The 24,196-nt window shown below is 42.6% G+C and overlaps 1 protein-coding gene across 3 annotated transcripts in view; it reads left to right on the plus strand.

Moving 5' to 3' along the window:
* Daam1 (dishevelled associated activator of morphogenesis 1) overlaps window positions 1-24,196 on the plus strand; it is a 163,175-nt gene that overhangs the window by 87,924 nt on the left and 51,055 nt on the right. For all 3 annotated transcript variants that reach the window (XM_051195970.1, XM_051195969.1, XM_051195971.1), the window contains exon 4: window positions 23,011-23,082. In XM_051195970.1, coding sequence (XP_051051927.1) covers window positions 23,011-23,082 — 72 coding nt within the window. The remainder of the gene's footprint in view (window positions 1-23,010; window positions 23,083-24,196) is intronic.

A 24,196-nucleotide genomic window follows, 5' to 3' on the forward strand; every position in this document is an offset into this window, starting at 1 on the left:
TTCCTAAAGCCTGCACCAGATTCTAAGACCACCCCCTATGTTTTCCCTCTTTCCATCTGAGATTTGAACTAAGTGAATTAAATGTTTAGGCCAGAGTAGGTATCTATGAGAAAGTGCTACTTCTTTATAACATGCAGCAGATACTCTGATTATGCATTCTTGACTGAGGGACTCAGCAACAAATGGCAGCAACCCAGTATCAGGGAAGCTTTCAGATGACAAGATGCATGCAGTTTGGAGCCTCCATCATTTACTTGCCTGGCTGCCGCACAGCACCTCTGCCCTGTCTCACCGGAGTGCCACCCTCCAAGGATGATCCTCCATGTCTCAGTGACCAGTGAGCCTGTGCGCACATGGCTTGTTGACAGTAGGTGCCTGTGAGGCACTGTGGCTCACTGACCTTTGTAGCTGTCTTCTCACACTTTGTACTAGACTAATAACAATTTCCTTCAGTGGTACTACACACATTACCACAGCATTTAAAGCCTGTCTAGTGTTCCACCTGTGCAGGTGAAACACGTGAATGGTGTGTCAGATTTCTCTTGGTGGCCTTTGCTGAAAGATCTGAGCAGCTGTAACATCTCAGTTCATCCTGGAGCCATTATCAGATCAACCCAGATTATTATCCTAAAGTCATCATCCTTCAGTAGCTCAGTGTCCTTGTCACTCCGTGTACCCCTCTTCTGCTCTTTCATGTTGGTCACGTCTTGCCAACCAGAAAACTCTCTTGCATTGAAAGGACTTCCATAGCTCTGAGCAGCATATATCATTCAGTGACATTTTAAAATGAAACCTGCTCACGCCTGCTCTGATGAATTTATGTGGCCATCTTTTTTCCTCAGTTACTTATTTGTTATTAATAGTTTGTTTATTGTGTTTGGGTGCATGCCATGGCACACATGTGGCAGTATGAGAACGTCTTTTGGGAGATGGTATTCTTCCTTCCATCGTGTGGGACCAGGGATCAAACTCCCGATTGTCAGGCTTAAGGGCAAGTGCATTTACCCACTGAACCATCTCGCTGTATACAAAGGGCATGGTCTATTTGGTTATTCCTAGTGCAGGCTTTTTCCCCCTCTAAATTATGAAACATTGCAGATTAGGGTTTGAAGATATGTCCCAGAGGATGAGAGAGGAAATGCAAATGGGAGCAGCTTACTGGGGAAAAGGTTTCTTCTTTCTCATATTTTATTACATCCTTGACAGCAATTAAAAGTTAATCATGAAAACTACTGCCCCTTACATTAGAGAAGGCAATTACTAAAATGTAGTAACAACCTCAGGCTCATAGCTGCTGTTCATTTTTTCAGTTTCTAGGCTTTTAGGATCCCTTTTCAGGCCTCAGCGTGTGTGTGTGTGTGTGTGTGTGTGTGTGTGTGTGTGTGTGTGTGTGTGAGAGAGAGAGAGAGAGAGAGAGAGAGAGAGAGAGACAGAGAGAGAGACAGAGAGAGAGAGAAGCCTAACATCTAGTTCATTCTCAATCATTCTTCATCTCATTTTCCAAGAGAGGGTCTGTCTCTAAACCTGGAGCTAGCAGCCCAGTAAAGCCAGGGATTCCCATGTCTCTGCCTCCCCAGTACTGAGATTCTGGGTACAAGCTGCCATATTTGGCTCTTACAGTACTGAGGGTCTAAACTCTGGACCTTGGGCTTGTGAGTCGAGCACTTTTACTGAGCCATCTCTCCAGTCTCTGAACTACTACAGGTTTCCTTGACTAGAACTTCTCACATTGTTAAAACTATATTATGCTTGTGGTCTAAACCTGGGGATTTTGGATACTGTAATAAATCAAGAAACATATGACATCAAAACCTAAGCAGCAAAGGCATATGCAGTTTGCCTCATCTCTTGTGATGCTTCTTAGAAAGGGCTCCATGGAGGCCATCTTTCACCTTAAGACATACTATTTTCCGTGAAACATGGGTTTTTCATTTGAGGCTTATCACCACCAAGCCAAACCACATCTATTTTTCAGACTGAGGGCAAACTACACATACGGCTCTTTCAGGGTGAGAACCCTGGGTAGCACAGACCTTCTTTCACACAGTGAAGCCACAGGGCCTGTGGCAGCTGACAGAAACAGACCACGGGAGTTATGAAAAGCTGGCTCTTGATGCAGAAGTGAACAGAAGTCATGGACTCAAGCAAGGCCAGAACAGAGCCCGGGGCCAGGCACTGCTCAGCCAGCTGCCTTCTCTCCTCCAGCAGAGCTGGAGTCTCAGCCGTGGCTCCTCTGCTTATCAACTGTGCGATTTAGCAAACATCTATCCGAGTCTCTGATTGAAAACTTAACTTCCAAAGCCAAAAGGCAAGCAGTGGAAGTATTCCTGGGGTGAAAATGCTAGAAAGAAATGAATTGGAATCTTGCCTGATTGACTGTCGGAGTGGCAGAGATGGATGCTGTGGCCTCGCTGCTCTCACAGTTGCTGGACTGGCCACCCTCATCCTGGTTGGTGTGCACAGCAACCCACCAATTCTTAAATGTCCATGAAAGGTCCAAAGAGAGGCAAAGAGTGGAGTTGGGGGCATTTTCAAATAGGAAATGTTTGTGGTTCTTATCTCTAGAGGTAATTCCCTTTTTAGCTCCAATCACAACATATCCTTTTGTTTAGATGAGGTTTTTCCCAGTCTCTAGCCAGAAACTGCATCTGTTAACAATCTTTGGGCTTTAGACTGGAGCTTTTAAAACAATGAACCAGCTGACCATACACTGCATCTGGCCATGCTGTATTTACTTATTGTTCACAGGAGTTTTAAATCCTGGGAACAGTAGGGAGTAGTTCTTCAGAGGTGACAATAACGTGTCGTTCACTGCATTATGGTGACAACAAGCATAGAAAGAGGTCTTTAACTCCTATCCTTTGTGTCATTTAACCAGCATTGAGAATCTAGAAAGTGCTCTTATCCCTTCCCAGCCCTTCTAAAGCCAATGGGGCTGTAGATACCGTTAGGTGCAGAGACTGCAGATCCTGAGGGCAAGCTCAGGTTTTCACATGTGTGCCCAATCTTGTCTGTGTTATCTCTGACCTCTAAAACCTCAGATTTCATGATTTGAGTCTTCATGTTGCATTCCTGTATGTCTTGTGGAACCACCTCAGGAAAGGTAAATTTTCACGACAGTCTTCCCCTACAGGTAGGTGGGGTGTGTGTGTGTGTGTGTGTGTGTGTGTGTGTGTGTGTGTGTGTGTGTGTGTGTATTTGATTATTCTGGAATCTTCCATGGTTTGGCCATTGTGATCTCTGCATATTGCTAATCTGGTACTGGGTATATTTTGAGGACATGTACGGGTAGTAAATTTGACTAGTGCTCTTTATTCTTTTTATTTGGTTTGTTTATTCTGACTGGATCAAACCTCAACTCCTTGGAAGTTCTCCTTGCCGCAGGATCACATGGTGATGAAAGCTGTACTGAGTGGGGACACAAGGGTTGCCTTTCTTTCAGCTCCTGGATATTGAGGGCAGCCAGTGTTTGCAGTGCAGAGAGGGAGTGAGTTTATCAAAGCAGGACCTAGGGGAAACATATGCTGGGGTCATGGAAGTAAAGACAAAAGGAACCCTCTGTTTCCTACATAGCTGTCAAACACGCCAGCTGAAGCAGGAGGTAGGATGAGCTACTGTCCTGTAGCTTGTGCCTTGTCTAACCATAGGCTCTGTGCTGGACTGGAGTATTGAAGGCTGAGGTTCCAGTCTCTTCCTTTTTGTTTGTTTACTTCACTGTGACATACACTGAGCAGTGGTTCTTCAAGTACCCACTCTACCAGATGCCAGGATTTGGGAAAGGGAGCCAGCAAAATAACCTCAACCTGACATTGCACAGTCAGGGCTGGCCACCTATCTTCTTTAGAAGTGCTTATTTGGTTTCCAGCCATTGAATTTTTAACCTGTGATGCTTAACTTGTCATTTGTGCTGTAAAGTGATAAAGGCCTAAAGAAAATGGCAGAAGCCATCCTGGTTAGAAATACAAGCTTCCTGTCCTTCCCTCTTCCACCACTTTGCAGAGTCCATGGGGGACACGGTAGCATGCAGCCAGAAGCAGGTCCAGACCCTGCAGGCTTTGGGCCTGTCTGTCCCGTGTCTGTGTGCTCTGTTGAAAGATGAGGCTTTGTAGACAATCCCTAACTGTGACGCAGGATGAAATGACAGGCTCTGGATGCCTGGGTTTGACTCAGTGATGAAATATAGTGGTTTAGACCTATTTGGTGAGCCATTAGCCAGTGTACCGAGTGTCTGCTCTAGGAAGACTTGGCAAGATTCTGCAGTGGGTAGGCAAGTATGTCAGATTTCCTGGAGAAGCTCGTATTAATAAAATCAATGATCGTCATCTTGTCATAGGCTCCACAGAGGAGTAGACAACTTACAGGCTGTGGGCACAGAAAAGGAGACCCGCCTCTGTGGCTGTGACTCGGGTGACCCCCTCATGCCTTTGACTACTTTGGCTTCATCAGTGAGAGGGCTGACACCTTGTTTTTATCCTTCTAGACATGGGTCCTTTCAGCCTCTGGGCTGTGTTCCCTTCACTGTCCTTCCCTGTTCACAATTTGCTCATTTCCCTTTGCTCCTCTTAAGGCTGTTTAATAGTCACTCAAATTGTTCACCTTTTCTGATCATTGCTGACCAGATACAGGCCTCTTAGATCTTTAAGAGGCTACAAGTGAGGAGGGAACCCCACAGGTGAGGTGGGTAGCCTGGGTGAAGCCATATTACCTGTTTTAAGCATTTACCGTATTCAGCTGGGTAAAGGGGGGCTGCCCCAAGTTCTCTCACTAAAAATCACCTTGATAGCCTGTTCCTTTCCACAGGGCCCACCTTCTTTCCCATGTGCCAGGAGCTGGGAAACTTGCTCTTACCTGCCTGGCACAGCAGGGCACATACACAATGTGTCATTGGCTCTCACTCTTGATTATTGCTGGATATGAAGTTTAAACAGGAGCCTGATTCAGAAGTCCTGATTGGCTCGAGAATGGGTCTACATTTCTTCAGTCATGGATGTGTCTGCCGAGCCTGGACCACCCCCCACTTCCGGGACGTGATCTGAGAAGTAGGGAGAGTTAGGGCTGAGGATGTTCTTTGCAGTGTTTCTGAGAGCAATCTCAGACATTTCCCAAGACATTTTAACGACATGAGAAAGCTCTCAGCATTTAATGTCAAGGTTAAAAAAAAAAAAAAAAAAAAAAAAAAAGACAAGACTCAAAACCATGTAATTAGTATGACCTTAAGTTCTTAGGGGTGTGTAGACAGATGTGTGGACAGACAGCTTGTTAGGAAAGATTGTGGGTAATTTACTTTGATGTATTTTCTTTTGTATAAGTTTCAAATGTTTCTATAGTTCATTATTCTCTACCTTACCTTGAAATAGCTTTATCTTGATTTTCAAAACAAAATTGCTTTGTTTGAGAAATACACAAGTTTGTTTTGAATCAGTTTTCAGTGCGAGAAACAGGACCCACAAGGAAGTTACGGTTTGTCAATCTCTTTTGGATTTGCCATAGGTGATTGCTTATAAGCAGTCCTAGATGCTGGAGAAACTCTGAGAGGCTGTGTCTTTGCATCGGGTGATAGAGCTGCATCCATGTCCTTGGGCGGGAGGGAAAGGACAATGGGTGAAGTGCAGACTGACAGCTGTGTCTGGCCTCCCCGCCTCTGACTTTGATGTGTCTGTCCTCTTAAAACTATGACCTCCTGACATTGCTGAATACACACACAGGTCTGACCCAAAAATGATAAAAGGGGACACGGGAAAGGTCTCTAGAGCAGTTGCCAGGCTGCCACTGCCCCACAGCAGCCAAGGGAGCCAGGGGTTGAACTGCAGGGTGTAAGAACTACAGAGCCATAGTGACTGCTGCCCCAGTGCCTGTGTAAGTGCTGCCCTGTGCACAGCCTTCCAGGAACCAGATTTTAAGTTGAAATGCAAATAATGCTTGAATTGTCACAACAATCCTGGCATTATTTCCTTCCTGGAGCTTCAGGGTCCTTCTCCTTTCCTCCTCAGTTCTTCTCTTTCCTCTGGGAGGTTTAAGATCAAGGTGTGTGGCCGTGTGAGTGTGTGGGTGCTTGTGCGTGTGTGTGTGTGTGTGTGTGTGTGTGTGTGTGAGTGTGTGGTTGCTTGTGCTTGTGTGTGTGTGCATGTATATGTACTTACCATGTAAATAAATAGCTTACATGGTCAGTGGGAACCAGCTGAATAGTGCTTGTTCTGCCACAGACTTTGTTCAAACTTGTGGCATAATTCAGTCCTACATTTTGCAGAATTATGTCTGAAGCTAACAGAAGAAGCTTTCATGCCGGTTGGAGATGATGAAAGTGTGTTTTGCACATTTGCAAACATATTATTGTTATACTCTTAATCCCATCACCAGAGTAGACATTCTAGCTTTTGTTAAATCACCATTCTCCAAAAATTTATAAAGAAAATTAATAAACTCTTGATAGCTTTCTACTCAAGTCATAAATTTGTGCTACCACCTGAGAGTCAGTACTGCCTAAGGGAAGGAAATGAATATTGCATGGCCTGTCCATCACTGCTAGAAGTCCGAATGTTTCTGTTGCGGAAGAAGCCGTTGAAATGCTTTACTTTCCCCATGTGTCTCACAATCCAGTTGAAATTAAAATCAGTAGAAGACAGTGCTCTTTGGAAACAAAAATCCAAGGTTCAGGAAACAAAAGGCATTCCTTTCAAATACCCATGAAGCTATACAAAATACAAAATATTTCAAGTATGTAAAATGGATATTTCACTTGGGACTGCTTCTTTGGTTTGACTACAAAAGAAGCTACACTGTGTTGCTTTACTCTTCCTCCCTTTAGTCTTTCCTGCACTATCAGGTCCATACCCAGGCAAATTGTGTTTCCATCTTTAGCAAGCTCTTGACTGATGGAGACCATTTTGAAACATAGGAAGTTGCTCCAAGGTACACAGGGGTCTCGTCCCACCACAGAGACACTGATTCAGCATGTGCACACACACTGTGCCTGCTGGCTTTCTCCTGCTAACTAAAGCCAGAATCTTCTTCTTGACCATCTCTTTACAAAGTCTTTCCTCCTCCTGTCGCTTGGCTTCTCTGGTTTCAAGAATTGAGGGATTGGGCTAGACTGCCACTCAGAGATGGTGGAATGCCGACCTGGCATACACAAAGCCCTGGGTACAATCCCTAGCACCCCATTAACAAGTGTGGTGGTGCACATCTCAAATGCCAGTGCTGGGTCGTAGAAACAGGAGGATGGGAAGTTCAAGGTCTGCAATCGCGGTGCTCACACGGCAAGTCCCAGGTACTCAGGTGGGTGGGCACAGGATCATTGTCTGTAAGAGTTCAGGGCTGTAGTATATTATGTTGATAGAGTGTACTCACTAAGTTCAATATCAATATAGTGACACTTCCCAGGATAGATGAATGGAGGTAAGGGTTGGCGAGAGGGGTGAATTGACCCAAGATAGAGAGTTCAAGTTCAAGGTCTTCCTCAGCTAACAGTGAATCTGAGACTAAGCTGAGATGCAAGAGACTCTGTGTTAGGAAATAAAGGCAAGGAAATTAAGGAGGTTAACAACTGTCTCTCCAGCCTAAACCCTGTACTTGTTCCTATGACAACTCTTGTGACTCCACAGTCTGTAGATTCTCGGTCTTCACCTCATACATATGAAAACAGGCATCCCTCTCCCCTCTGGATTCTGTCTCCCACATGTGCTTCCCAATACATTTCTTCAGCAGGCAGCGTTGCTTTACTCTGGGTCCCTATAGATAGGAAGCAGCAGGCTGGGAGATGCAATGGGAACCCTGCATTCGTTCACTCATACAGAAATAACGAAGGACTGTGCCGCCAAGGAAAAGTGACGTGGCATAATGGGGCCACTTCCTGTGATGTTCTCCTTCTGCTTCTAGACATGAGCTGGAGAAGCATCTGCCTAGCTTTCCCTCGGCACCTGTTGCCTGATGGCCCTACAGTGTGAAGATTGCTCCTGCCTCAGCTCCCACCCCTGGAAGAGACTTGAGCCTTTGAGTTTGGATGGAACCCGGGAGACAGAAGTTTTTCTCAGCTGCTGCAGAACAGCTGTCTTTGTACTCCAGATCATTAACTCTTAAGCAGGTTCCTGCGACAATACTGGCATAAGACAGAGTAGGCTGTGTCAGTTGCAGAGGGCAGGGTCCTTAACTGTGTTGGAGCTACCTCCATGTGTGCCTTGGAGCGCTTTAGGGCAGAGCTATCAAGGAACAGTCTAAGTGTGACTTTAGGGCATTGGGGAGCATCTCATCCGTGCACATTGAAACACATGTGCACACCTCATTTTCATACCCACATTTCTGTAGCCTGCAGGTGTGGAATTTCCTTATGTGTGAGAACAAACTGCCATAGTAACTTGTGGAACCCAGAGTAAGTTTAGGTAGGAAATATGAACAAATGGTGTGTGACAGCTGTAGCTCTACAGAAAGGGATACCACTGTGCCCCACAATATCTGAGAAGCCACAAGTATCTGTTAATTCTGGTTACCACCCTAACGAACCCCCAAGGAACGTGCAGCATAGGAGACGTGCCAGACAACTGCACACCCTCTGTATGGCATTCCTTAGAACTGTATGTGAATGGTGTACAAACAAGGTCAAGTGTAAGTGAGAGAGAAAAAAAGTGTATCTTGATTGCTAATTCTAAATAACTGGAAATAGAAGCCTGAAACACTTGGAGAAGGATTCAGAAAAGCTGAATGATCTCAATAAGAAATAGAGTGGTAATTGACTGGCAATACCTGAAGTGACAGTGTTGGAGGAACTAGGCATATGTAGCCTTCTCTAACCTACAGGCTTTTCCAGTCTCCGGACTCTAGTCAGGATTAGATGGGGTGTTCATAATTTTCACCTGGCCACTCCCTGATTCTCTCTAGACTCTGAGAGCTATGGCCCCACATACCAAGACAGAAACCTCTAAGCATGCCTGACTCACCAGCTTCAGGAAGTAGGACCACGAAAGACATGAATGGTAGGAAGTGGCCCCTTAGGAAGATAAAGGAAAAGGAAAGCTCTTTCCTGTGTATGCCTCTGTTGTTTTCTCCAGCGGTCAGGCACACCTGCTGCTGCTGCATCCTCTGTCCTCTGGAAGGGGGGAAGAGCTTTTGTGTTTCCCGGCAAATTAGAATTTGCCACTTCTAATTAAGGGGTTCCCAAAATTCCTCCCTCTGTAAGAACCTAGTCATTTGGGGAACTGGTTTTGGATCACTGCAGAGAATTCCACTGAAAGATTCTGCCCTCATGTTTCAGGGTCCTACACCCTTGCCATTCCACACAGTGCAGAACAGGGTTGCCCTGGAACAGACAGGATCTGCCCTGCAGAGAAGGAATGGCATTTTGTTTCCTCCATTTGTAAGATGTGTTTCTCCATTTACCCACATAGAGATAATTCTGACAAACTGATATCTTCCAACAGAGGCTTTTATATATATATATATATATATATATATATATATATATATATATATATATTTCTGTACCTGCCCCCAAAGCCATCATTAATTCAGTAGTGAATTAATTCAGGGAGCCACATATAGATAATTCTGACAAACTGATATCTTCCAACAGAGGCTTTTTTTTTTTTTTTATTTCTGTACCTGCCCCCAAAGCCATCATTAATTCAGTAGTGAATTAATTCAGGGAGCCAGTGAAGGCTTAAAATTAGAAATGCAGTTCTGCTTCTGCTAGGGGACAGTTAGTCCCACGTTGGTGGTGTTTGTAGCTATTCCCAGGGTGTTTCCTGAGTGAAATATGCCTTTATGTGCTATTTCCCAGATTTTCTTCTTAAATTAATTACCTTTTCCAAAGGGTCCTCTCCTTCTAACTTGTATTGAGCTTTTTACTGCAAATCATAAATGTATGTTGTTTTCCCAAGAGCAACTTACCAAACACCAGAGCCTGCCTGACAGCCTCTTGAAAGCTGGCCTAGTAGCAGTAAGTCTGGTACCAAGATGTGGGGCCACAAAGGCCACAGACACCACTGCCTGGATTTCCACACTGCATAGGATTCGGTGCCCAAGCATGTTTCTTTCCAACTGGACTACATTATACCTGCATCCGTGGCACTCCATGGTGACATGCAGGTCAAAGCTGACTTTAACAAGCTTTACTCAAGTCATTTGTTCTGTATTATTGCACACCATAGTGTCACAGGGGAATATGGACCTGCATCACTTCTGAAAATAATATTTGCACAATGTTTCTTTTTCTTTGTCATGAAAATGAGAGGGGCTTGTCATCCAAAATTAGGTTCAGATGTTGGACTTGTACCTATTGAGCTTTCGAGGCCTCGGCTGTATTCCATGCTCTGGAGTGCTTTGCCTAAGAAATGACTTGTAAAAATAAATAAAGCAAATGTCTCACAGTCTGGGAGATAGACCATAAAGTCTCTACTCTTGGGTTTAGGTACAGATTGGAGCTGTTTTCTTAGCTCTGCCAGCATGAAATGTTTCCCCACTGAATTCAGCAGCACGTGACTTGTGAGCCCTCTGCTTGGTACAGTCATCTGGGGCTTGTTCCAGAACCTGAAGAGGGAGGGGCAAAGGGCACTTGCATTGTTAGAAAATACAGGCATCTTGTTTTCTGTTGTTGCTGATTATAGTTACTAGACCTCTGCAGAGGGTACTCTTGTTGCTTTTCTAGGGTTTATAATTTGGAGATTAAAATGGTCGTGGGCTAAAAAGTAATACCAGTCTGATTTTCTCATGAGCTTTATAGAGTAAATATAGGACATGATGTATAGAAAAGAAAGGATGTATAGAAAAAAAGAAAGTGTGTGTGTTAGTGTGTGTGTGTGTGTGTGTGTGTGTGTGTGTGTGTGTGTCATTTTATGCTATCAAGTTTCCAGACTTTCTTCCCAATGGGTTTCAGTTAGTGTTTTGAAGTTAGAAGAGATGTTGGTAAAAACAACAGGGCTTATTGAAGACATGGGGTTAATTATATGGGACTATTGATAACATGGTGGTGGGAGAGAATTAAATATACAATAGGTATAGTTGTTGATAGCAGAGACTTAGAGCATATTGTGATCTTCGTTTTTGAAAATTTGTTTTTGTAGTGTGTGTGTATACCCCATGTGAGCCCCCACATGGGTGCTGGGAATAAAACTCAGGTCCTCTGAAACAGCAGGAAGCACTTTCAACCATGGAGCTGTCGCTCTAGCTGAGCTGGTGATCATCACAGAACTTTAGCTCTGAGTTTAGAAACACAGTGGATGACCCAGTAGAAGCCTGTGTCTCACATTTGTGGATTCTCATGAGGAAAATAAAGAACTTAGGCATCGCATTCTAGAGCAGTGCTTACCTCTGGACAGAACTCAAAAAATGTATTCCTGGTGAATAAAAGAATGAAAAGACAAGGACAAATGTCTTCTTAGATTTAATACAGTATTACACATTATTAATGTGATAGAAGGGGGTAAAGTGTGGTAAATAAGAATCTGGGAAACGATAGGTTGATGGATGTTTATTTGGGGAGAAATCACTTACACCAGAAACAGATGACCCCCGCAGGTTCCCATCCCAGGGATGCCTCTGGAAACTCTCTGTCTCAGACCAGGAAGTAAGAGAGCGAGCTGGGGTCTGAGACCCCAGACCTAGTTCCTCCAGATCATGCCTGCACCTGTTCCCATGCCCCAATGTATGGATGCCTAGTTCTGGAAGGTTTAAATCTTCCAAATAAGTGAGAATAAAGTTCTGGGAAAAGATAGAGGATGAAGGACATCCTTCCGAGGAGCTGCTGGTCTTACATCAGAGGCTCGTTTGGTACATCCTAGAAATGACGGCAGAGACTGATGGGAGTGAAGTGGCTTGGCTGGTGGAGGGGATACTCCAGCAAGAGGCTTGGGCAAGTCTGAGCCCTTAGTTAATTTGGGCATAAGGAGCCTGCAGCAGAGTTTTAGTTGTGCATTGCGGCTTCCATGTTATACCTGCACAGGTTGTGTCTCCTTCAACCAGGAAATAGTAACCACATTTCTCTTACCCTGCTGAACTGCAGTTAAATGGGAGGAGGGATGTGCTTAATATCCCCTCTTATAATGTCCTGACCTTTTCTTTGCCCTGTTTCAAAATATGTAAAGAGCGATTTTTTAAAAACATGCCAACATTAAAAGATTTCACCCACTGAAGTTTGGATTGTATCTGATGCAATTGGTTGTTGCCCTCTAGAGGGGTGTTGCATCTCTTTGTTAATTTCATCTTCAGGATGAATACATATGTCCAGTCTTTGGATTCCTTTTTGAACTGACAAACATCTTACCAATTCCCTCGCTTACTAACAAGCTCAGTTAAACCTTAGATATCAGTTCACGCTGCCATTTTATGTTCTCAGAAATCTGAATACAGACAGTTAAACTTAAGAGAATGAATGAAGGATAGGAAATGTATTCAGATTGGTCTGAGGTCTATAGGACTTTTATTTTGGAATGCAGGACAGCTAGCCATAGTCTTTGTGGGAAGATGAGGTCTTTTATCTGGGTTCTACCAGACACTGTCCCTCTGCCAGACAGCAGGAAAGGGGAGGAGTGAAGTCCCAGGTGTCGGGGAAAGGGTTCTTTCTGGCCCAGAAGGCAGAAGGCACAGAAGACCTTTTGGTGGTGTCTGAAGGGAACCTGTGCAGAAGATCAGGGCGAGGAGTGAGGAAACATTCCCTCAGTGGCTCACACTTCCTAGTCTCTTGCCCAGTGGTTAGCCACGATAGTGGTCTCCTGTGTCAGTCGAGTTTCGTTTTGCTAACTTGAGATTTTTGTTTCAGGGACAAAGCATCTTCATTCTCATAATAAACCAGTTCTCTGTGTAGTTTATGGCCTGTTTCATTTTTTAAAAATTAAACTGATAAAACGTGGACTGTCATGTTCACCTACCTCTACTTCATATCTCTTTCAGTACTGTACTAACTGTTGTCTCTGGGGATTGTCAGGAGAGGGGCTAGGTCTGGTTCCTCTTGGAGAGAGATCAGAAATCCTCCTGCAGACTGCTCTGAGTTTCCCATCGTTGACTTAAATATGTGAGAAGAGCCCTTTCATGGAAATTTAGACAGATGCCAATAATGGACATGCAAATCAGATGGCACGCAAGTCAGATGAAGTTACAGAAAACATGCAATTAATTTATGAGCTTAGGAAGATAAACAGTGCTATGCAGCTAATAGAGAAACGTTGGCTTGTTAAAATGAAGATTTCGGGAGAACATATAATCACTTGTTCAAATTGTTTAAATACCTGTTGTTGTTCACAGGAAAGTTTAGATTTACTCCAGGCAGTTCCCAAGAACTTGCTTGAAGTTACAAGTAAATCTCCATGAGTTCAGCATGAGGGGAACTGGCTAACATTTCATGTGAGTGCTGGTTCCAAAAGATGGTGTGATTCTGAAGCCCTTCCCAATAGTGATCAGTCACCTGTTACTAATTTTACAAGGGGACCTTGGGCTCCATTAGGGTGTCTTTAGAATCAAAGATTACCCATATAATACTGTGATGGCTTTCCTTAAAATTCGTACAGATATTTTACAGCATTCTGAAAAGTCACCCTGACTCTTTTCAGAAGGATGACTGATGCTCTGAGGCTTGGAAGGAGCTGGGTTTCCTGGAGGATGGAGTGGCCATATATTCTGTAGTCATCCTGTGTGTGGGTCCAACCAGAGTTTGGTAACAGATGTACTTGATGTTTAATTGTGGCAGTGGTCAAAAAATATAACTGAAGTTGGCAGTCACAGTGACTACATGAGTATCTTGTAGTGTGACAGTGAAGGGATTGTTTACTGAAACTGCCTGCCTACACTTGGCAAGCTTCATGTAAAGAATGCATTTTGTTCATTGCTAGGACTTGAAGACAGGTGTTGTGAGGACTGAAGGAAATAATAGTTCAGGGAGCCCAGCTTTGAGAACGTCTTAGTCCTCTTCTCAACCAAAGAATAAATGGAAAAAGTTGGGGGTATGTATAAGAATTTAAAGGAGTTAGTGATGCTATATTTTAATTAGGTTTATATTTCCACAAAATGTGTTTTTATTTCTTGTAATTTTAATTAAGTTATAATTACATTATTTCTTCAATTCCCTCCCTCCAATTCTTCCATCCTCCCCCATCACTCCCTCTCCAACTGGTGTCCTCTTTTTCTTTGATTATTATGGTTACAAGTATATACATACTATATATATATGTGTGTGTGTGTACATATATATATGTATATGTACATGCACACATGCATTTATACATAAATATAACCTGCTGAGTTCATTTAGTGTCGCTTGTGGGTATGACCACTCGATATTGGCTAAGCATCACCCCTTGTGGTGGTTTGAATGAGAATGGCCCCCCATAGGCTCGTATATTTAGATGTTTAGGTTAGGACTATTTAGGAAGGGTTAGGAGGTGTGGCCTTGTTGAAGGAGATGTGTCACTGTGAGAGGATTTGAGGTTTCAAAGGCTCACAGCAAGTTCAATGGTGCTCTCTTTGCCTCCATCTTGTGGATATGATGTAAGCTCTCCAGCACCACGCTTTTCTGCCTATCGCCAAGATGGGCATGAACTCACCCTCTAAAACTGTAAGCCAGTCCTCAATTAAATGTTTTCTTTTATCAGTTGCCTTGGTCATGGTGTCTCTTCACAGCAATAAAACAGTCACTAAGAGACCCATGTAAAATCCTGCTTCTCCCTCTCTCAGTTGCCCTAGTTCTCTGTCTGGGGACTGGGGTATAGTGAGAGTTCTCTTTTCCCTGTTAGCATATCTATTGGTATTTGCATTGTTCAGACCTTGTATAGGCAGCCATATTGTTGCAGCATCATTTGTTCAGCCTCCCTTGGAAACACAATCTGAAAGCAGATTTCCAGGTCGTCTAGCTCTTACAGTCTTTCTGTGCTCCCCTTCCAAGATGTTCCCTCTGCCTTGAGTGCCAGAAGCTATTATTGCTGTTTATAAAAGTAGGACTGAACTTTTTCAGAGAACCCTGAATTTGGCCTGGGGTAGACTTCATAGACGTATAGGTAATGCTTCTCTTGAAGATATTGAGCTTACCGGACATATTCCAAACACCTTAGGAGTCAATCCTAATGTACAGCAGCTATTGCAGAGGTAAAGTAGCTTCAGAGAGAGGAGAATGCATGGAAAGTAATTGGTGACGATGTTGGGATATTGTTGTGCTTCAGCGCTCCTGAAAGCCAAGTCCCAGCTAGCACGCATGTCAACAAGCTGCTCGTAGTGGGCCTCTTCAGTCAAGTCACCTCTCCTTATTCCTGAAACATGGCAGTTTTCATTTGTTAATGATTCTTCTTTTTATGGCTGATTTTTCTCTCACACAAGAGCAGGTGAGCAGCTGTGGCTGTGTCTTCTGCTCAGCCTGAGATATACCTTTCAAAGGAGTTGGCTTGACCCTTTGCCCCTCTGGTCGGCCCACATGTGGGCATGTTCTAAGAAGGTGTTGTTGATACTCATTTTAACTAGAAGAGGGAGCTGGCAAAGTTATAGGCCAGGCCTTGGACCTAGTGTTTCTCCATTTCCATGTAGCTCATCCTTCTGTCTCAACATTGTTGCCAACTCTTCGTTATTCATTTGAATTTTCTCAGATGCCTGCATCATGGAAATAGACAAATAGAATAAGTACCTTAATCCATCTGTCCTTTTCTGCCTCATTTTCCATTAAAAATTTTATGCACAGAGTGGGCTTACTTAGCATCTACTATAGTCATTAGTTTATAGAACTGGGTCCATGAAATTAGAAATAATAATGATGATAATTTCATACAACAAGATGGCTATTTTGTTTCCTAATGGCATTTTCCTTACAGATAGTATAGGTTTGGTTGTTGTTGTTAGTTGCCTTTCCTCTATAATGGAGACCATTGAAATAAAGTTTACTTCACTTATACTGATATATCCTTTGGTTGCAACTTGTTTCATTAAATTTCAACATGTCTCCACTCTCATTGATACAACCATAGTATTGCACAGTGCTAGATGATTTAGCCACCGTAGACAGGGTATGAGTGTGTCTTTTTCCCGTTACAAATACTATATAAGAGAGCAAGAAAATAGATACCTTAATAGAGGGAACCATTATAGGTTAGAAGAGAAAACTGACACTAGAGAAACATCCAGAGACCTACAAGGATGACCCCAACTAACAATCTGAGCAGTAGTGGAGAGGCTACCTTAAATGCCCTTCCCTGATAATGAGATTGGTAACTAACTTATATGCCATTCTAGAGCCCATTCCAGTAGCTGATGGAAACAGAAGCAGACACCCACAGCTAAACACTGAGACAATCTCCTGGAATCTAGTTGTAGAGAGGGAAGAGTGACAAGCAAAGGGGTCAAGACCAGGCTACAGAAACTCACAGAGACAGCTGACCTGAACAAGGGGGAGCTCATGAACTGCCAGACTGATAACTGGGAAACCAGCATTGGACCAACTTAGACCCCCTGAACTTGGGTCTCAATTAGAAGGCCTGGGTAGTCTGAGGGACCTGGGACAGTGGAATCGAATGTATCCCTGGTGCACAAAAGGGACTTTGGAAGCACATTCCCCATGGAGAGATACTCCCTTAACCTAGAGGCAGGAGGGAGGCTCTAGTCCCTACTCTAAATGACTTGACAGATTTTGTTGACCCCTCCTGGAAGACATCACCCTTCAAAACTTAATTTAGTAATTTTACTTGGAATTCTGTTTATAGGAGTAAAAGACCAGCTGCTACCAGTGATTGATAGGTACATAAAGAGACAGGCAGACAGACAGACAGATAGACATGGATGGGTAGGTGATAGAGGGATAGATACCTCACACAGTTTTTCAAATATGTGAGTATAGAAGTTTAGAAACTTCCAATGTGCTTTAGGTACATAAGTCTTGTCCCAAATACAAAGAGGAAACTGAGATCAAAGTGTGTTTTAGAAATAGAAAGTCCTATGAGAAATGACGATTGCAGATATTTGATGTTGGAGGAAGAGAAATGCAGGGAAGTAGAAGACAGAAACAGCCCATTGTATTTAAGTTCATGATATATTTTATATCACAGGGATTATCAGAAATAAACAAGGCTCTTACTAATATAACCCATAGTGTTTTTGAACTGGCTTCTGTTTAATTGTGAAAATAGTGCATGCTCACAAAAGGGTAAAATTAGAATTATATAAAAGTTTATCAGTAAGAGAGTTTCCCTATTGCTAGCCAAAGGTATACATTGCATTTTATTATATATCTTTCTGGAAATATGTGTTCTTCCCTATTAATAGGTAATAATAGCTTCATGTGTTTGGACATTTAATATTACTACTTTGCTCTACTTTTTTTTTTTACTGCCACATAGGAATATATTAATGTCTGTCCCTCTCTATATATTCCCCCTTTTAATTATTTGTATACTGTGATACAATGAAAAATTTGTGGCACATAACCATACAGTTGTGAGTGAACAATATGGACTACATTTCTGAAGGTATATTTAACTGAATTTCAAAGGCTTATATGCTTTTTATATTTGAACAATTACTGCCAAAATGTACTTGATTGATCCTTTTGTCATTGTTTTTCAGTCCCAGTAATAAGGGCTGAGTGGCCACAACGAGAGACAGTGTCATTATCATCATCATCATTTATTGAGCTTGTTCTGTGTGATTTTTCCAATGTTCTCCTGATTTGTATTGTCTTTTTAAATGCTCACAATGACACTATTGTGAGGCCGTCATTTGAAACTAAAGCCATATAGCAAGTCTTATAGTAGACAAGCAATGAATGTTTCAGCTCCATGTTTAGAAGAACACAGTCAAGTTGGAGGTGCTAGTGAGAGACATGTCAAAGATGTAATTTTTATGTTCATCCCAGAGTGAATGAAACTAAGAAGCAATGCCAAATTCGTTCTTCTGTGCAAAGTGATGTTGAGAAAAACAAGGTCACTTGTGCATATTAAAAAGAATGGAGGAAGACTTCTAAGAAATCTTTTAAAGGATCCACTGACCTGAGATTTGAATTAAAAAATGTACCATTTGAAGATGATGTGATGTTAGAAATGACATCTTTACCTCCTAAGTATCTGGATTTTACACACGCACGCATGCGCATACACACACACACACACACACACACACACACACACTCACACACACAAGCACACAGACATGCAATCACACATACTTAGGGCAATAAGGAAAAGGGTTGAACAATAGTCAATGCAGGCTAGGGGCAAAGTATCAAAGGTGAGTTATTTCCATCAGGAAGTCTCAGCCATTAGTATTCTCCTCTTAATAATATCTGAAGGCCTCCTAACGAAACAGGAAGAACTGATGTAAAGAAATCACAAGGTAGCAAAGACCTGGGTGGCTATTGAATTACTGTTGGAGTGACTTTTGAAAATGAATAGTTCTGCAACTGAATCATTGGAGAATGTAAATATTTACAAGTTATTGGTGTTAGAAGTTGAGGCATGAAATTAAGTACAGTAGAGGTTGTGTCCCCACAAAGTTGGGATCTTAGAGCTTGTAGGAACCTCAGAAATAGTCTGACCTTACTCTTCTATTTTGGAGAGAAGGAAAATAACCCCAGATATATTTACATTTACCTAAACTGAGAACTGAGTGAATAAAAAAGAAGGTTCTAGAATCCCATTTTCAGATGGTGAATTGGTGACCTTCTCATCATACCATATCTCTAAAAATTAGTGGCATATGTACACATTCTCAACCCCCCCCAATAAACCAGCAGAGAAATTAATAAATTCAAGCATTTATTTCTGTTCTAATTCTCTAGCAGCCCTGAAGATAATTCTGGTAAACTTAAATGCATGTAATGTTTTCAAGGAACAAATGTCCTACTTTGATCCTGCATTGTGTCACAGTCCAGGGCAGAATAGAGTTTGGGGGTGGGGGGGACTTCAATGAACAGAATACCATCCATCAGTAAGGGCAGTCAAGGCAAGAACTCAAGCAGGAATTTGGATGCAGGCCTGCTTACTGCGCACACAGCATTAACACCTACCCAGGAACTCACTTCACAGACAAAGAGATGTTAGGCTCTGGGATTGCTCAGAGATTCACTATGACCATGAGTAAATTTAATAAGTAATTTTATTAAAAACTGTCTAGGAGCATACCCAAAACTGTACATGCTCAGATGATGGCACGGAATTACATTATTCAGGAGCTCATAGAGGCAAAACTCAAAAGGTTACTTACTTCTTGCCTACAAGTGATCAAGTACAGATCCTGTGCAATTGGGGGCAACCAAGCTTGTTTACAGAAGCAAGCGAAAAAATATAGTTTGTTATCTTACATGATCAACAGCCCCCCATCATCCTAGGAAGTTATCTGTCTTTGGGCAAGTGGGACTTCCAGGTTAGAGGCATTTTTGTTTTATAGATCTCTGAAGCACAGTAATTGTAACATAATGTTAGTCCTCACAGAGGTACAGCAGGAACCATAGAAGACTGCTGCCTGGTGGCTCGTTCTCAGCTAATTTCTTTGTTCAGCCCAGGACCACTTACACAGAAAATGTCCTACCCATAGTGGGCTGAGCCCTCCTGTGTCAGTTAACAACCCAGGAAGTCTGCACAGACCATCCACAGGCCAGTTTGGTATTGGGGAATTCCTCAATTGAAGTTCTCAAGTGAGTTCTAGATGCTGACAGTTAAAGCAAAATAGGACACAAAATTAGATTTTAATGTTTGGCTGCACTAGAAAGAGCATTTAATATGAAGTAGTCACTCAGAGCTACTTTACTCAGCGTCATGAACTGTGGTCAGTAATCTTTTGGGGGTCTCGTTTTGTTTTTGAACTAGACCTTGCTACATTTCTCAGATTGGCTTCAAACTCAGGACCCTCTTGCTTCATGCTACCAAGTGCTAAGATTGTAGGTTTGATCTACTCTACATGGATACAATAATCTGTCTTAGAGAGGAAAACAATCTATTTTTTATTTTTTGTAATAAGCTAATATTCTTGTTTAGATAAATGCTGTAATGGGGTTGGTAAAGAAGGTGGCATGAATAGGGTTCGCTGAATGATTGAAGAAGGTGTAATCTCAGGGTCCAGAACTACATGATTAACAGCTAATTTTAAGTTTTATAGAGAAGTCCCCAGGAAGGCCACCAGTACCTTTGAGTGGTGGGGGGTGTTGACAGAACAGAAAGGTTAGAGGAAAGCTTTTTTTTTTTTTTTTTCCCCTCTAAGACAGGGTTTCTCTGTATTACTTTGGGGCCTATCCTGGAACTAGCTCTGTAGACCAGGCTGGCCTCGAACTCACAGAGATTCACCTGCCTCTGCCTCCCAAGTGCTGGGATTAAAGGTGTGTGCTACCAACGCCCAGCTTAGAGGAAAGCTTTTTAGCTGCTGTCTGAGCACAGATGTGTGTATACATAAAGGTGGTGAGCTTCTCCAGTAGTGTATAGAGGGCAGAGTAGACGTAACCTGGGGAAGACATCAGACCTGAGAACCAATGTGGTAGAAGTTGCAATAAAGTTTGGGGAAAGGTGAACTGTTTTTGTCTGCTGACCGTATTCCAGTTTTCTTACACCGAAATGGTTAAAAATAAAAGGCAGCTTTATATTTGTCTTCCATGGTTCACGAGGCCTTGTAGGTGTAATCTTAGGAGAGAGTGTGCCCTGACTCTTCCCCAATACCTCTTTTCCACCCCCTTCAGCTTAGTCTTTCTTTGTCCTCTCGTCTTCAGTCAAAATGATATGATAACAGTTCATATGAATCATGAAGCAGACTGAAGGAAGTGGTAGTTTAGAACAAGGTCTGACATATAAGTGCTGGATATTGCTGTTGCTGTGTCTATACAGTCTTGACTGTCTTCTTGCTGTGTCTCAGCATGCGGGCTCTTTATAGGAAGCCCCCACCCACCCACCAGAACAGTTGGTTCCTTTCTTTCTGACTCCTCAGTGAGAACTAGAGACTTCTAACAAATCTTTTACACTAGGAGAATACTGACTCAAACTTGTATTTCATCTGGTACTGCTGCATGCTTCTGTATGCAAGGACCTGGACTGCAGAGACAGCTCAAGATGCATGGCCAAGGGGAAGAGCTCTGAGAAGCCCCTGCCTCCTACTGCCAGAGCAGCATCAACCAGTGCGCTCACACACATGGCATGCATGCTCTTCTCAGCCCTGAAGCATGTGAAGTGAAAAGTGCCCCACTTTGTAAGGAAGATCTACTCTTAACTGCTAGTATTATTCCAACTTTTCAAAAGTGCAGTCTTCCTTCTGCGCGCTAGTCTTGAGTTTCTAAAATGATCTCTGTTTTCTATCCAGGACTATGAAGCTTACAACAGACAGGCTCTTGTGGAACCTTGGACATGGGACTTGATTCTTGTTTGCTTTGGAAATTTGCCCTAGTTTGGGGAGAATAGAAAGATCTGGCACCTTCTATTTCATTTTATAGGTCCAAATACCATTGAATATCGATGTGGGTTTTGGCTTGTTAAGTACATTGGTAACAGCAGGGTTTTGCTAATTTTAATGCTCGCTTTAAGAGGAAAGTTGGGTTCAGCATTTATGCAGCCACCATAGCTTTTTTATTAACATGTTAAATTATAACCAAGAGCTGTTCTAAAAACTCATCAGACTTCCTGAATGTTTCTAAATCACAAGAGTGTAATTCAGCCCAGCTTCAAAGACACTGCTGTAGCCTTCCTTGGCCCTCATTGTCCAACTCTGCATCCATTACTACCCACTCGGGTGGCCCTGTAGACATCCACTTGACTTCTTTTATGATGACTTGAAAATGGTTTTGAATTGTATTTCTTTTATCACACCTAAGCAGACCCACTTGGAAGCATTTGCTAAAGAAAGCGCTCTGTGTGTGTGTGTGTGTGTGTGTGTGTGTGTGTGTGTCTTACAACTATAATCTCAGCACTTGGAAAACTAAGGCAGGAGGATTACTCTAAAGTTGAGGTCAGCCTGGGTAACAGAGATGGGATGGGGGGGCATGGGTAACAATAAAGTCTGAGACTAAAATTAAAAGCTTTAGCTAGAAATCACTCTCCCAAGAACCAGTGTGCATATGTCTACATGTGTGTGCATGTGTTGGGGGGGAGCTACAGAAACTAAGAACCCTTAAGCAAGTAACAACCACTTGAGCATCACTCAGCAGCTGTGTGTACATGGCAGTGTCTTCTGCAAAGACACAGAGCTAACCCATTGTATCAGGGTGTTCTCCGAATGTGAATAGATGGAGCTACTGTGCTATTTCTCCGCCCTGTTAATATGAATGTTTCACAGACACAAGAATGTGCAGAAAGGCATAGAAACTGTGCATAGTGTTCCTCATGGATGAGCATGATGTGTCTGCAGCAGAAACTACAGTTTTTGGCTCAGGCTTGTTAGTGACCCCCATCCACGCATGCCCTGCCTGTTCTGGCTCCAGATCACTCTGGTTTGTGAGACACAACTAGCTGAGGTACTTTGGGAGTGGGTTTCTGTTCTTTTTAGAAGAAACATACTTTATGTTCTACCAAAACTCCTGAGCTAGCTCAGCAGGAGAACTGTGCCCGGGACTAACGTGTGTTCGTTTTATTACCTCCACCCAATGTCAGTAGCCTACTTTAGGCCACATCAATTGAAATTTTACTTCAAAAAAATAATAGTGTCTGATGGACTCTTAGTAACAGCCTGAAAATGTCTGCTCGCCAACTGGCCATGCCTGCCATGTTAAGGCGGGTCTCCTTCACTCTTGAATTTCATACAGATATGTAGTCCCAGTATAGTCCTCAGTGTGACATAGGGCCTGAAATGCCCTTCCCAGTGTCATTATGTCCCTACAGGAAAAAACTATTCTGGTGTGCCTCTTCCATGGGTTAGAACATGTCCTTTAGTCATACCTGGAACTTTAGCTCACTGGCTGCCTCCCTCCCTCCCTCCTTCTGTCAGATTGGGAAGAGCATCATAGTCAATTAGATGACCTAAGTATCTCCTGCCTTCTGGTGGTTGCAGACTACTGTCCTGATATATTACTGTTTGGACCTTTGCAATGTATCACCTTTTTGTAGTTTCTGACTTCCTTTTTTTTTTTCTCTCTCTCTCTTTTTTAAATAGGACCAGGAAGAAAACAAGGGAGCAACAAGTTGGCCTGAGTTCTACATTGATCAGCTCAATTCCATGGCTGCTGTAAGTGTCATTCCCATTCTGTGACAGTTGAAATCTAGTACAAAGTACATAATTGCACAATGAGTTCAATTGAGTAAGATACTCTGAATGCTGTTACCTTCCAAGACTCCATTCCAAACACTCTGTCTTCAAGGCGTTGGGGACAAGAGGGCTGAAGGGTTGCTTAGCAAAGTGACTTTTCTAGCATATTTTAAATAGAGTCTGCACGGACTGAAATATGATTGATTTTAATGTTGTAAGATGAAATATCATTTGAAATGTGGCTTGTAGTCAACTTGAACTTGCTGTTGCTGTGACTGGTTATCCAGAGCTTCAACACTATTGCGGAAGCTAGAACCATCTAGTGTGACTAAACACCTCTTCATTATGCTCTTGCTGATCTCTTCCTCACTGGGAACTTGGCTCCTTTCTGGCTTATTGATTTTATGGGGGTGGGAAATGTGATCCTTTCCCATAAAAAATATATATCAAGAATCAAAGTGATTTGATGAAATGGTGTAATATCAGAATGCTTTGGGCTGTAGCTTTTGAGTTCAGCTATCAGTTAAAATGCATTCTCAGTATCTGAATTCTGACCTCTGAGATGTTAGTATTCCAGGCAGCTTGAAAAATCATCTATTGATCATAGCTAAAAATCCACAACAGAAAATAAATCACCAGCCTTTGAGCCTTGCCAGCTTAAATCATTTTGCCATTGATTAAAATTGAAGTCTGATCACACTCTGCCTCAGTAGGCACACTGATGATTTTAAGAATTGTTTGTGCCCACCTTTAAGTTTATAATATCAAATAGAAGATAGCTTCTAGAATACTCTACCTCTTTCCTGCCTCTCCTTACAGAGAATCTCTTCTTACTACTCAAGCAAGCTCTTTCATATAATCTAGTGCTTTACTGCTGCTTCCCCTGCAAGCATATAAAAGCAACCAGAATCTATGAATTTCCTGTTCTTCTTTAAGCTTTGAGGGGCCTTCACTTTCCACCTCTTCCTCTCTGCTTCTTTCTTATTCTGCTGTTGTAACTTTTCAATAATAAACAGCCCAGTAAGATGTGTCTAGGACTGTATGAATTATAGATGAAATCACATAAGCTTTTGCCTTGAGGGTTTCTGATCTA

Source organism: Phodopus roborovskii, unplaced genomic scaffold (assembly GCF_943737965.1).
Source record: "Phodopus roborovskii unplaced genomic scaffold, PHOROB, whole genome shotgun sequence".
Taxonomy (NCBI): Eukaryota; Metazoa; Chordata; class Mammalia; order Rodentia; family Cricetidae; genus Phodopus; species Phodopus roborovskii.